This window comes from Sinohyriopsis cumingii, chromosome 11 (genome assembly GCF_028554795.1).
Source record: "Sinohyriopsis cumingii isolate HCF-2022 chromosome 11, ASM2855479v2, whole genome shotgun sequence".
Lineage (NCBI taxonomy): Eukaryota > Metazoa > Mollusca > Bivalvia > Unionida > Unionidae > Sinohyriopsis > Sinohyriopsis cumingii.
In genome coordinates, this window is record NC_142971.1 from 76729849 (window position 1) to 76745671 (window position 15823).

The following is a 15823-nucleotide window of genomic DNA, read 5'->3' on the forward strand; positions in this document are numbered from 1 at the left end:
TGGTTGGAAGTTGAAATAAATTCACTGAATATCGAAATACTTTTTCGAAAATGACATAAACAGAATGCAAATCAAGTATAGCATCTATATTTTTATTTTGAAGTTGACTTTGCTTCAGTGTACTTTGTTAAAAATGGTAAATCAGACTAAGTATAATATGATATCAGTGTTATTGTTTTTGTAATGTTTTTAATTTCTATATTAAGTCTTAACCCTTTGATGCAATTTCATCTTATTGGGAATAAAATTTGGAAACTAAGACAGATTGGAAGCTAAGACGATCAGCTTATGTTTCAAGATTTTCATTTCCTTACATTTCCCAAAACTACTTGATAGAGTTTGCTTATAAATTGGAAGAATCCGTATTAACTTGAGACAATTCAATCTGACACGCGTGCTTAATCTTTGGACATTATGGCAAAGTTCACCGCAATTTTCTATTTTGCTCTTGCACTGTTTTAGTTCCTGCTGAAGTGACCTCCAAACCCATCTTGAAATATTCCAAATCAGTTGAAGGGACCATTGGATCGAAGGCCACTCTTCTGTGCATTTTCGCTGGAAAGTAAGTGAAAGCTTCAGGTCTGAAATTTCTCTTGCCAGAAGAGGTTATGAGACCTATTATGTTGCTCAGTTCACAGTATTCCGAGTTTAATTTGCTAAAAATAGGGCTTATTCATGTCACTCATTTGCAAAGCGTTTTCATTAACAGTTTTTGGCAGATTACTTTTGTACAAGTTAAGCTTGCATAAATTTAGTTTCTCCATCATTGAGCACTCATCAGTTGACAGTTGCACAACATTCCATTTAACCTGCAGCTTATCCTGTTTCTAGCTTGGTATGCACTGCTAAGTATTTTAATTCTGATATGATGTTTCTGTGTTTGGACAAGAGAAGGAATATCTCTAAAACTGTGGTGAAAAAAGGCGTAAAACCATACAACAGCAACAGCATAATATCTGCAGATTTCATTAAATTTTCATTAAATACTTAAGTATCGATTGTTATTTAAGAAAGATAAATAAACTTTTAAAGGAATAGTGACACTAAAGATGTTTCAGTTTTTCCAGAAGCATATATTGCATTGGAATTCTTTTACGGTGCACTGTTTTATGGCCCACCATAACTTTGAAGAAGTATTAAGTATTATATGTGTCAGTCATTCTCTCTGTCCATCAGTTTCCTTGACTACCATGTTCATGCATGAAGGAAATTTCCGATTCCATGGATGGGGCATATGTTTGCCTTTTTTTACTTTTAGTCTCGTCACCAAAAGCCCAGATTCTCCAACATTTTTGTAGATCATCACAAGTGATGATTAATCCACTAGGACCAGTTTTGAGCAAGGATTCCATTTGCATCATCCAACCAGATGGAAATAACTTACTCAAAGATACACCTCAATGGCATACACTTGCCTCGTCTTTTATGCTGCAAATGAAACTCATAATGGACGAGAATAGTGCATCATTGGTTTGTCCTGCCTGCAGTTGGGTTTCGTACGATATATACAAGGAATTACCTGGTTATTTTGCCCACAAACATTGCTTACCTCCAACATTTAACACATTAAAAGTTAAGAATATTTTTTATCTCTTAAAGGTTATGGCTTGATATAAATACACTGGTACAACAACAAATATCTTTTGATGATATGGTTTTAAAAGAGAGATTGGTAATAAACTTGAAAATACGAAAGTCAATCAACAAATGTCATCTTTAAGCAATCCCTGTGTATTATGGTGTCCCTCAATACAGGTTTTACAGCATGCTTTACCCACATTATCACTTTGCTAACATAACCCACAAGTTTATGCATATAACAAATCTTGTGATAACTTTGGCAAGTGCAAGGCCAGTTTTTAAAGCAGTAAATATGCCAGAAAATGAACAGTTATTCTATGAGATGGATTGAAAACTTTGCTCTTATCTTTTCCATAACAAGGACTATATTTATTGCCTTGACAACACTGGATTGCTATAGTCATGACCATATAAATATCTTCTGCCATAGAGTTTGTCAGTGAGTCTCACTCTACAATGGACATAATTTTATGAAGTCTAAAAAATGTCCCTTCTATTTTCTTTCTAACTTCAGCCCAATACCTGATGTTGAGTGGCTTAAGGATGGCGTAAAGCTTTCAGATACATTTCTACCTGATGGAACTCCAAGGTACAAAATAGATCCTGAAGACTCTACCGGACGGAAACTGATCATCTATAAGCTGGATATCAAGGATGAAGGAGACTATATATGCCGTGCTAAAAACTCGTATGGCATGAATGAAGGCACTGTCAGGGTCATGGTCACAGGTATAAAAATTATTGGCAAAAAAATGAAATATTATATGTGAAATTGAACTAGTGTTTTGAAAAATTGTCAGGAATTCCAGAAGTTGTTTAGAGTATTAATAACGTTATTCTTCAAATAATATTTCTTATTTTATTATAAATTATCTAGTGACATAAAGAAAATAAAATGTTGAATAAATATAGCTATACATATAACTATATTACAGCAAAGTATCAACCAGGGTTGGTTATCATGGCACTTTTCAAAGCATTAGCCTGCCATGCCAGTCTGTAAATCAGTCTGCCATAATAGTAAGTACATACCATACCAGTCTGTACATCTGCCTGCTTTACCAGTCTGTACATCAGTCTGTCATAATGGACAGTACATACCATACCAGTCTGTACAACTGTCTGCTTTACCAGTCTGTACATCAGTCTGTCATAATGGACAGTACATGCCATACCAGTCTGTACATCTGTCTGCCATGCCAGTCTGTACATCAGTCGGCCCTACCAATCTCTACATCTGTGTGCAATACGAGTCTGTACATCAGTCTTGTATGCCAGTCTGTACTTCAGTCTGCCATAATATACTGTACATTGTCAACCACTGCTGACATACACCATCTTGAGACTGCATTTGTATTTATGAGTAAATGCCACATTTCTAGTTTGCAATGAAATCTGAAGGTGCAATTTTATTGCCAGTATATGCAGGATTTTCATCAGGCAACATCATATTTAGTTTTTAGCAGCTAATAACAAATGCTCTGGGATTTCAACTACATGTTTAAGTTGATGCGTATTAGAAGAAAAAACATTACCATGACTATAGGAGTTTTCAGAATGGAGACTTGTTTCTCATGAAATAGACAAACATCATCATTAGTTCTGTATATGCATATGACAAGATTCATTTTCACAGCTGTAAAACAACTCTTTCCATTTTTCCTAGATGATGAACTTTTTATGTGAGGAAAACCTTAGTGTGATTATCATAATGTTGGTACTATTGTATAACAAAGTACTTAATTTAGTTAAATATATTAGGCATGTTTTATTTGCTCTTGTTCATGAGTGACACCATATTTAGTCCACCGAAGCAACTATTATACTTCTTAAAGGAGACTAGAAATCAAAATTTTCCTTTTACATATGTAATTCTCTACAGATTTTAATTCAACTGCAATGTTTATAAATGAAATGTCGTAAGCGGGTAGTGATTATATTGTGTGTTAGATAGCACGATTCCGTAAATTGCTGAGTTTTGATGAGACGAAAGATCACGTGGTACCGTGACGCTATACTAGCCAGTCCTCGAATACAAACATAAACATTGGTGAGCGAGGCAGACAGGAGACCAGATTTGGGTTGCACATTCAAAAGTTGAATCTGCAGTCTGATATAATAGTTTATGTACTGTACTGGTAAGTGCTAAAAGAAATTTGTTAGGCACAGGCCCCGGGCTGGTGACTTAAATAAACTAAAGTCCTGGATGAAATTCCACAAGCCCGGACAGTTCATACCTGTCAACTTTCAAGCCGGGAGAAAAACTTCCCGATTTTGGGGGTATTTTCTCATCTACCTCCCGATCACGTAATATCTCTCAATTTTGCACAGCGAAGTCCCGATTATTACATTATGTTTGTCAATTTTCATTTGTCAGAAGAAAAAACCCCAACACCAAACCATTTTTAAATATAACGTATGCAATCCACAGTCTAAACTGCCACACTGCAGACATCGTAGCGATATGACTGAAAAATTGTTAAAGCTGCGTTAAAAATTCAAATCACACGCACACACGTCTAAACCGGCACTGGACAAAATTAATATCATACAACAGTTTTCTTCTTTTTTTCTTCTTCCGTAAATAGAACGTGAAGATTAAACATTATTCAAGTAAATTTCAGATTTTTTAAACAACTACAACAGTACTATAGTATTAAAAAAAAATTAAAAGAATAAAATTGTCACCAATTAGCTTAAATGAATGATCACTTTGAAATTTTCTCTGCAAATAAAATCGCATCTCCAATTCCGCCAAAGAAACTTGGCCAGTTGACACCTGACATTCTTCTACCATATATGAAAAGTTTAATTATCATGATTAAATTACAAGGAATAAAACAAAATATACCATGCAGTATATGTGGCCCTAAAGAACTAATTCTGAATAAATATTTTATTCAGCAAACAGTGTTACATGCATTAAGACTTAAACCTAAGGAAATAAGATGGGGCATAAAACATGGGAAAAACAGTTGCCATGTGTACGGTAACTTGTGACTGCAGATTTGAACTGTTAAAATGAGGTCCATGGCATCGTAAGTAACAACAAAGTAGGCATCGTTTATTTGGTAATCAATTGCTGGTGCTTACGCATGCACACACTGTCGAACATGGTTTCCTTGAAGTATGTCCGAAGGGCAGCCCTTTCACAAGATCAATGCAAGGATAAGGATTATGTTCATTAGTCACAACGGCTTTATCATTTGCGTACTTAAATCAAAACTTTAGCTATTTTGGAATTTAGCCAGAACTGACCAGAATATGCAAAAGGGTCTTGTCATGGGGGAATAATAAGGCGCATCACAGGGAGAAAAGGCACGTCAAATGGGCGGTCGCACATTGGGGCGGGGGTTGGGTGGGGTGAATAGTCTCCCCCCCCCCCCCCCCCCGTTCTATTGTCAGATAGTTAATGTGAAACTTTGACCTCTTTTTTTTTAATCGCTGCTTTTTAAACTGCCCAAGGAATAGTTTTATATCAGTTCCAATTTTTACAGATTACCGTTTATGCATACTAGATGTATACAATGCATTTTTTAAAAATTTTAATTTTTATAAGATTACTGAAAATTGTGTTTTCCCGAAACACGTCAGGTTTAGAATCTTATTTTTAGCAAAGCTTCCATTTGATTAAAATCAAATCTAAATTTCACCTAGGACAGTGGTGATTTGATTTAGATTGTGTTGTGTTAAGGGATGTATGTCAACATCTTGAAAATTTACTCATTTCACCAGTGCAATCAAAGTTTCCTCAGGCAAACAATTATTATTTCAACAAGCCTGACGGGCACCTCACTTTGAATACAGGATGGGCCGGAACTAAAACCAGAAGGGGCCCAGGGTGTCGGACTATCAGATTTGTTTTTAGCACTGCTGTTTTTAGATAAAAGATATGTGGATTGATTTTGAGTTTTGTGGTCACTTACTTGTCCTTCTGCCTATTTTCATAACTCACACATTTTTAACACTTTTCCCAGGATTTAAAATCTCCAAAGGTATGTCTGGAACAGCGCCAACTTTTACTCTAGACCTAGCAGTTGCGTATCTTTGAGCTGCTATTTTTTCATGATCCCTCTCGTAACATTCCTTTGAGAAATGTAACGAGCACATAGTGTTGTATGGTGTTGCTTTGAAATCGACTCGTTTGTAATAATGTATCCATTCTTTCATTATACCTTTATCTTTCGGAAAAGACTATTTTTATGTCAACAGGCTTTTCTTAATGTTCTATTACACCTGTAAGCAACGCAAAACGGTATTGTCTTTTACTCTGGTAACTACCACTTGGGCTGCCGGAGTCACTACTGTGATGTCACATCCCGAAAGTAACCGAATAGGCTCGGAAAGTTTGCATACGAGGTCACGGAAATTCAGCTCCTAGAAGATAGGCCAATATTTAAATATTGGCATTACAGTCGCAGATGATACTTTAGAATCAGGTTTTCTGCTATAGTACTTTTATTATTCTATCTTTCCATTGGTTTGTGGTCTCCTTTAATATATATTGTTCACATGTTGGATTTTGACTCGTTTGTGAAAAAACTTTTGAAATAGACCAACACAATTTAGGTAAGCATAGTTATAAGCTTTTTTAGATGACATGACAAGATTGTGAAGTAAATAAGCAATTTTCCTACTTGTTCTCAAATGTTTTTTACATAGACTTTGTCGTAATTGAAACGCGTGTTGACAGGATTACACAAGGAAAACATGTTGTCTAGGCCTGAATGTAAGTATGTGTAGATGACCAGATCATATTTTCATGTCGGTAAGGCATTTTCCAACTTTTTAAAATACATTTTAAAACCTGTTTGTTTTTGTTGTTTCGAGTGTACTGGGGGAATATGTTTATCCAACATCAGCCTAGTGTTTTACCATGCAGTATATCTGGCACACTGTCTCTTCCACTATCATAACTGATTCTTCTATGCTACAGGTGCTCCCCAGTGGGCTGCTGGACCTCTTAAATCAACTCGCATTCCAGTTGGAGCAACAGCTAAATTCCAGTGTGATACAGTCTCCTACCATGCCACCAGCAGTCTACCCATGTGGATGAAGAATGGAGAGCCCATGATTGGTCAGTTTCTTTAGTCTTTATAACTTGATTCCATTTTTGGAAATTGTTATACATCATAAGCATTATCTCACTGCTCCCCCATGTTTTTATTTTTTTAGCTTGTCTAGGACAGTGAGATGGAGTCGGATGTTTGATGACAGTGATGGTGACATCAATGTCAGTGGTGCTAAAGATTCATCTAAAAGATTTATATTTTAGCATCTGTTTTATTTGGATGGAAAATTGATTTGAATAATTATCAAATTTAATTTTCATATGCTAGTATCATTTATTAATCTCTTTCTTTTCAGTAATACTAAAGTTTGAATTACTTTTTGCTTGTTTTTGTTTTCTCTATCCTTTCTTATGTCACAGTATTGAGTGTGTAGATACAACAGCTGATGGATACATGTGCAGTAATAATTATCCTGTTTTTAAGATGTTTTTTAAAAAGATTGAAAGTAAAAGCAAAATTGTATTACCAGATTACAGACATGGAACTGTTTATCTCTGTTGATCTCTGTTAATGAATCACAGCTAGTTTATGGGGTGGGATATACCTTATGTGTCTAATTTTTCATGGTGTCTTTTAATTTGTGGTTTGCAACAAAAACTAAATCCATGAAAATTTATAGTCCACACAGTTTAGTGATGCTGTTGTAGTAATTATTTGTTACTGTTATTTTATGCTTTTACTTCTGTTGTAGGATTAAACTCATGAAACAACAGCACCCATCTACCAATCCAAAATTTTATATTCAGAAGGATTTTTCTTTTTGAACCACAAAAAATGATACCCATGTTTTGGATGAATTCTCAAGAGAAAGAGCTGGTTGTTCTGATAACTGATTGTACTCTGCCATGCTGATGACTGGTTGTACTCGGTCATTCTGATAACTGGTTGTACTGTGTCATTCTGATAACTGGTTGTACTGTGTCATGCTGATAACTGGTTGTACTCTTGTCATGCTGATGACTGGTTTTACTATGTCATGCCGATGACTGGTTGTACTATGTCATGCTGATGATTGGTTGTACTCTGTCATGCTGATAACTGGTTGTTCTAGGTGCCATGCTGATGACTGGTTGCACTCTTGTGTCATGCTGATAATTGGTTGTACTGTGTCATGCTGATAACTGGTTGTACTCTGTCATGCTGATGACTGGTTATACTCTCTCAATACCGGTGGCCTAGTGGTTAGAGCGTCCACCTCGGATGCGGATGCGGGAGGTCGTGGGTTCAATCCCCGGTCGAGTGATACCAAAGTCTTACAAAAATGGTACTAACAGCTGCCTCGCTTGGCGCTCAGCATTAAGAGGTTAGTGTTAGGACTGGTCGGCCCGGTGTCAGGATAATGTGACTGGGTGGGACATCATGCTATATGTCTGCGGCATGATGCCCCAGTGCTAGACCACTATAAACTGCCACATTGCAGACATCATAGCGATATGACTGAAAAATTGTTAAAGCTACGTTAAAAATCAAAATCACATCACATCAATACCAATAACTGGTAGTACAGCATGTCATGCTGATAATGTTGGTAAAGATGGCAGCATATATTTATATAAGTAACTCACACAAGAAAAATGCTGAAAAGAGGATTTGAACTGTTTTAGTTTACACCAATTTCTATACCATATGATCCATTTTAGCAAATATCAATTTCTAGACAGCACCATTTGTTCCATAAAAGAAATAACTTTGATTGTCCGCAAGTGATGAAACATTTCATAATTGGACCAGGTTTCAACCCTTTGGTTGTTTTGACATTGTCTGCTTTTTAAAACTATTAGAACAAACATGCATTCTATGAAATTAGGTGGGATTTGACTGAGCCACTTAAAATGTTAGTTTCTAGTGGCAATAACTCTCTTGAGAAAATTTATTACATGCTTAAAGAAATATTTGTTTTCATATTCCTTTTGGCCTAACAATGTGTTAATAAATCTACAGCTCTGAAAATAATGAACATCGCTAAAATCATAATAATTTTTGGGACATTCCCTGTGAAAAAAAGAAAGATTGTTGACTGTCTCATAGAGCTGGAACATTTTTAGGTTATAACCAGAACTAGATTTTGACCATTTGGCTGTTGTGACATTAACCGCTTTTTAAAACAACAGTCATGCATTGTGTGAATGAGGTGCAATTTCTGGGCTTCCATTAAACTGATATTTTATGGAGTTCCGAGGACCCTCACATTTGAATTTTATAGGGTTCTTACAATATCTTAAAGGATCCCACTTTATAGTTTCTTCAGTAAGTTCTGTGTATGTGTGTGTGTGTGAGAGAGATCTCACTAGAATTTTGGTGAAAATAGGAATTCCACTAGCAAAAGTTGCAGTTCCCTCTCGCAGCACTCTGGGTATAAATGAAGTGGATAAATATCCATTATAATGCCAGGAATAAAGAGACACAAAACCTTGTCAGTTTTACTTATTTGCAATTCTTAAAATATTCATGTATTAAAATTGATATCCCCTCAGTTGACTTGGGAACACACTATAGAAGGCCTTTATTTACACAGCAATATGTCGCGCCCTCTGAAACAAAATATTGGGCCAGTCATCTTAATTACAGAATTGGATGATTGTGAATTTAATTTTAAAGTTTGCAGTGAGCATGTGCTCAATCCAGAGTGCTGTATTTCATTACTCTCATGTTTTTCTTTTAAAATGGTGTTGATCTGTCCTTTTTTTCTGATTTTGAAGTTTGCAAAGATCCAGCTTCTTTAACATTTTTCATGGTATAAGATCCACATGTCACACTGTAAAGAGTCTTGCTTATAATCTAATGCCATTTTTCATACAACCATAACTATAATGAAACTGTGAGGCTGAGTTCTAATTGATGAAAACCCTTCTGTTTTCTTGGAAATTGGATAAATATGGTTGTTATGAATAGAAAACAAGGAAAATTCTTACCCAGCAGTGACGTTTTTCAAGCAGATTATCAAATTTATACGAGTGGAATTAAAGCGATGATACATAAAATGATAAATACATTATTTTTTATTGTATTTTTTTTTAATTATTATTTACCAAAACAGTGTGATATATATACTGGAAAGGATAAAACATATTTTTTAAAAAAAAAGCCATAATGATTACGACAAGAGCATAATGGCTGCTAGTATGGTTTTAATGCCCAAAATACTTAACCAGATTTTTTTAAACGGCATTTTTGTCCAAGTCTTGACATGAAAGCAACAGATAGTAATAAGATTTATTATTGTAGGGTTTTTCTTCTAATTTAATTTGAATTAGCTTGTTGCCCTATCAAAATCACGTGCACTATACTTATTTGGCTACACTCGGAAATAACCAAAATGCGTAATTCATGAGCATGACCTCAACATACAGCGTAGAAACTCCTTGGGACCTCTATTTTGTGAAACCATGAACTTTTCTGCAAGGTGGAAATCGATTTGGTCAGCAATTTTTATTGCGTCCTACATGAGTCTTAAGCTGGGATTTTAATGCATCATTTTCAATTTTATTACATCAGGGACACACATTTGTGTGTTATTGGAAGCCCTGAATGATTGAGCCACTTGAATTATAGTTTTGAGTGACAGTAATTCTATTTTGAACAGTTATTACATGCTCATAGAAATACGAGTTTCACGTTCCCTTTATCATAACAATGTAATAACTACAATCTTGAAACTAATGGTGACCTGTGTCAACTGTAACATTACTAAAAATTAAAAAAAATCACATTCTCAATCGCATAATTTTGATGACATCTGACCCGTAAAAATGTGATATCTCATGGAAAGGGAATCTTTCGTCACAATATCCTGATACTGAAAAGTGCTGCTGTAAATGGAAACTATTTCGAAATCGAGGGCAAAGTATGAAACTAAGACACATGCTCATAATATTTACCCATTTTTGTATCAAGCTTACCGACGTAAGAAAGTTGTCATTTCCATGACAACATGTGCTAGACGAATAATGAGGAGGCAAGTTAGGTATAGGTTATTAATAAATGGTACACTCAAAATTTAAGCAAATATCAAGGATTGAAAATACACTTCCATTGATTTCCATAGTGTGGATTTGCATCTGCATGTCTTGGGTACAAGTATGCAGAAAATTTTACTCAGACAACACATTTTAACTCTGAGCGTAGGAGTGGCTCTCCTGAGCCCTATGCCTACTACATTATTATAGTGGTAAATTGCAGGACATATGCCAAGTGGGTAATAGTTGTGTGCATCATACCCAACATGAATTACATGTCCATGACAGGCATATAAGATACATGCATGAAAATACTTATTTGGCAGGAATACATGGCGCTACTGTATCCTTCAACAACAGTGTTCAACTAGCGATTTATAGCCTTCACAAAGTGGAAATGAGTAGTCAAATGAATGATAGCTCTATATATTATACCGACAGGTTGTGGCGTGAAGAGGTTTTGGTGTGGAGATGGGACGGGATGTTATGACTACAACAAGAAGTGTGACAGTAGAAGTGACTGTCCAGGCAGCCCCAGTGCAGACGAACAGAACTGTCCAGGTATTTGGAAAACAAAATCTATGGCTGATTGAATATTGTTTTAGTCACTTTTAAAAATGAAATAACTTTGGCACAGTGATTGGCATTAACAGTTTCTTGTGATATATTTATACACTCTCCATACCAACCTTTTATGTGTTTGTTATAATCAAATTCATTAGGGTACAACAACTTATGTTGTTCGCCATCTACATTTAGCAATCTTTATGAATTGCTTGCATTTTGTGTAAATGTCAATATCACTGAAAAATGTATGGTTTCCACATGATATTTCATGTCCACTATCAATTATGGGTCAATGATTAGAGGTCAATATCGCTGTGATTGAAAGAAGATGGTTTTTCACACAATAGCATTAGTCCATTCGTCTTTAGCTATGTACCATGATAATATTAACAGTAGAAATATAACGATATTTCTGTCTATATAAAATAGACAAACGGCAATAACCCATGATATGAGTCAACATTGTGCAAGAGACCACACAAAAATCAGATACAAGCATTTTGTACTGGGACACGTTTGTCCAATAGATATGGTTTTATTGTTTGCTTATGACCTAACCATTGCCTTTTCTAAGATCCGGGCATGTTCTATTTGGACTGGTATGTAGAACTGGATCAGATTATCCCACAGTAGTGTGGACCCTCCTGATGATCTATTCTAGCTCGATCTAACCATATTTAGTTTCAGAGTTGCGGTGGATTTTTTTGTGTGTTACCAGCTATCATTGCCTTCTACCATCTGTCACCGTGCAGGCTATAAATTCAAGGACCTTGGTGGATGTAGAAAAGGGGCATTGTTCTCCCTTTTGTCTTCTACCATGGTCTGTAAAATAATTATGGTTTGCCTCTCTAGTATAATTAGTAATCCATGTCCTTCTTTGAAGAAAAATCTGCTACCAGTGGCCTTTTCTTTCTGCTGGTACACAACATGCTTAGCTGCTTTTTAGACAGAGCTTCCAGCCTTGCTAAGAGTTTTGCATATGTCAATAAAACTCTCCCTATCGTTCTATATAAAGGTCAGTTTTTTGGGGTTACCAAAAAATCACATGACCAACATGAATGGAAATACACAGACAGTCATTAACAGAGCTGCACACCATTCCATGCAGAACAACTAGACTGCTTCTGCTAATCTTGACCTAGTGTGACCATATGCTTGTTTGCATGTATCGGCTCTTTAACTGCCGTACTTTTTGACATTATGGACAATACCTTTCATGTTTTCCTTTGCTCTTTGGAAACCAGATAGAAATTGTGAAGAGACACGAAGGTTAAAGTTTGGGCTCTACAACCATTTAAACCAGTGGTTCCCAAACTTTGTAGTAACACCCCCTGGGAGCAGTGGGATTACTCAGGGCAAGTGCTAATGCTGAATAGTGCTTCTTATGGGGTAAGTTAAGGGGTGCTGAGGGTAACCCAAAAAGTTAGAAACCACTGATTTAAACCCTATCAGTCTCGACAGCAGTAGAGATGACCAGCGTCAAAGAGACAAGGGATTGTTCTCTGGACATACACAGAATAGGTTATGACCCCAGTCCAATGTCAGTTGGCAGCAGCTCACTCAGTTCATGAGACAGCCTTATCAGGATATAAGAAGCGATGTTTATCATGCCCCAAATTTTCTAAATCCCAGTTTTCTTACAACCCCAACCATCCGCAGATAGCCGACTGGTAGGTGGCAAATTCCTGAACTTTAATTTGTGGTGGATTGGTATTTCATTGGATTTGCATACTTTGGGGATGAACAATATGTGACCATTTGTGACAAATTGGAACCATAAACTGCTCACCTTTTGTTTTCCTAGGACAGGACACAGCAGAATGTGTTATGGATGGATTTTCAATCAGCTGGGATGATACTTGGTCTTTGTGTAACCTCTCCAAATCCTTGTAGTAAAAGTAATTCAGAAATTGCATACTGATTCTAATCATCCTTTCAGATGGGACAAGTTGCAGGTTAACGATGTAATTAGTCAGGAGATGGAAATATCCATGATGATTTCAGTGAAGCCAGATCTTCTTCAGATCTTCTCAAACAGGGGTGGTCACAAGCTTTCAATCTGTCTTGACTGACTTGTATATCTGGCTTTTATCTGGAGTACCCTGCAAATGAGGGAATTTAAGTCTTGTATCATGGAAAGAATCTCACAAGCTGGAATCCACATCCCATTGAAGTTTTACAAGGGAAAGTAATGAATATTTCAGGGACTGTTACAAAGATAAAAATATCCCTTTGAGTAATTCAGTACCACAACTTAACATTTTTATTGCATTATGAGAACAAATGTTGGCCTATATTACTGTCAAAGGCAGCCATTACATGACATCAATTTCTACCAAGACAAGACCAGAATGTCAGCTGAATAAATTTGTCTGTAAGTAGATGCTGGTTTATTATGAAAGAAATATTGTCCAAACTCGTGTTTATATTGAGGGTTTGCTTATCTCCCCAAAAATATGAGTGCTGACACATAAACAGTGGCAGAGTTAGATTGTTACTATTTGTACAGTTCAGATTAATTATGGATATATATAATACTTAGTGTTTGCCTGGAAATTGTAGTACAGTCAGAAGAAACATAACTGAGCTTCAGTCTTTGTGATATTAGCTGATAATGATTTGTTTAATTTCAGCATTGGATACCTGCGGTGAAGGGCAGTTTGCCTGTGGAGGGGGCGAGTGTAAAACAGCAGCAGAAGTGATCAGATGTGATGGAACTGCACAGTGTCTAAATGGAGGGGATGAATCAGTTAGACATTGTGGTATGTGTCTCACTATATAGACTTGCTTTAGAAAGAAGAGCATCCTAATTAATGAGAGAAAAGTTGTCTTGGTCTCTAAACACCTTAAAACATCTTAATCTGTATATGGTTTAATCAAGATAATAATTCTGTATTTACTTATATAATATTTACTCTTTCAGGTGTATTCCATCACAAACTTTGCATGGTCACATGCCTTTAAATTGTTTTAGAAATAATTGTGAAAACACAGAACTAGCATAACGTTATATTACTTAATCTAGGTTGGCTTATTTTCATCAGTAACTTTTAATGTTTATTCTTGGAAACATTGGATTATGATTTTTGTAAATCGATATTTTACCAACTCCTCTGATGCTGATAACATGGAATAGCATAATTCTCTCACAACTAGGAAAATGAGGAAAAATAGAAAGAATAGGTTTTTACCTGCTGGGAAAGGCCTTTAATTTCTTTTAAATATCGATCAAAAGAGCAGAGAAACCATGAATTCTCTGACACTGCTTGATTGGAGAAAATGTAATTATAATGAATGAATGCTTTGTGAGTATCTCTTTAGGAATCCATGTACAAATGCTTTAGCAGTATCTCTTCAGGATAACATGAGCGAGTGCTTTGTGAGTACATCATTATGATATCATGAATGAGTGCTGTGTCATTATCTCTTTAGGATATCATGAATGAATGCTTTGTGACAATCTATTTAGGATATCATGGATGAATGCTTTGTGACAATCTATTTAGGATATCATGAAGGAGTGCTTTTCATTATCTCTTTAAGATATGATTGAGTGCTTTGTCATTATCTATTTAGGATATCATGAATGAGTGCGTTGTGACAATCTATTTAGCATATGATGAATGAGTGCTTTTCATTATCTCTTTAAGATATGAGTGCTTTGTCATTATCTATTTAGGATATCATGAACAAGTGCGTTGTGACAATCTATTTAGGATATCATGGATGAATGCTTTGTGACAATCTATTTAGGATATCATGAAGGAGTGCTTTTCATTATCTCTTTAAGATATGAATGAGTGCTTTGTCATTATTTAGGATATCATGAATGAGTGCGTTGTGTTCATCTATTTAGGATATCATGAATGAGTGCGTTGTGACAATCTATTTAGCATATGATGAATGAGTGCTTTTCATTATTTCTTTAAGATATGAATGAGTGCTTTGTCATTATCTATTTAGGATATCATGAATGAGTGCACTGTGACAATCTATTTAGCATATGATGAATGAGTGCTTTTCATTATCTCTTTAAGATATGAGTGCTTTGTCATTATCTATTTAGGATATCATGAACGAGTGCATTCTGACAATCTATTTAGGATATCATGGATGAATGCTTTGTGACAATCTATTTAAGATATGAAGGAATGCTTTTCATTATCTCTTTAAGATATGAATGAGTGCTTTGTCATTATCTATTTAGGATATCATGAATGAGTGTGTTGTGACAATCTATTTAGCATATGATGAATGAGTGCTTTTCATTATCTCTTTAAGATATGAGTGCTTTGTCATTATCTATTTAGGATATCATGAACGAGTGCGTTGTGACAATCTATTTAGGATATCATGAATGAGTGCATTGTGACGATCTATTTAGGATATCATGAATGAGTGTTTTTCATTATCTTTTTAAGATATGAATGAGTGCTTTGTCATTATCTATTTAGGATATGATGAATGAGTGCATTGTGAGGATCTATTTAGGATATAATGAATGAGTGCTTTGTCATTATCTATTTAGGATATCATGAATGAGCGTTGTGAGGATCTATTTCGGATATCATGGATGAGTGCATTGTGAGGATTTTTTTAGGATATCATTTATGGGCACTTGGTCAGTATCTGTATAGAACATCAAGA

At 35.5% G+C, this 15823-nt stretch overlaps 1 protein-coding gene across 6 annotated transcripts in view; it reads left to right on the forward strand.

Moving 5' to 3' along the window:
* The window catches only part of LOC149788790 (uncharacterized), a 90994-nt gene that overhangs the window by 48514 nt on the left and 26657 nt on the right, over positions 1–15823 (forward strand). For all 6 annotated transcript variants that reach the window (XM_089974896.1, XM_089974898.1, XM_089974901.1 and 3 more), the window contains 5 exons: positions 463–562; positions 2096–2310; positions 6518–6658; positions 11051–11170; positions 13810–13938. In XM_089974896.1, coding sequence (XP_089831022.1) covers positions 463–562; positions 2096–2310; positions 6518–6658; positions 11051–11170; positions 13810–13938 — 705 coding nt within the window. The remainder of the gene's footprint in view (positions 1–462; positions 563–2095; positions 2311–6517; positions 6659–11050; positions 11171–13809; positions 13939–15823) is intronic.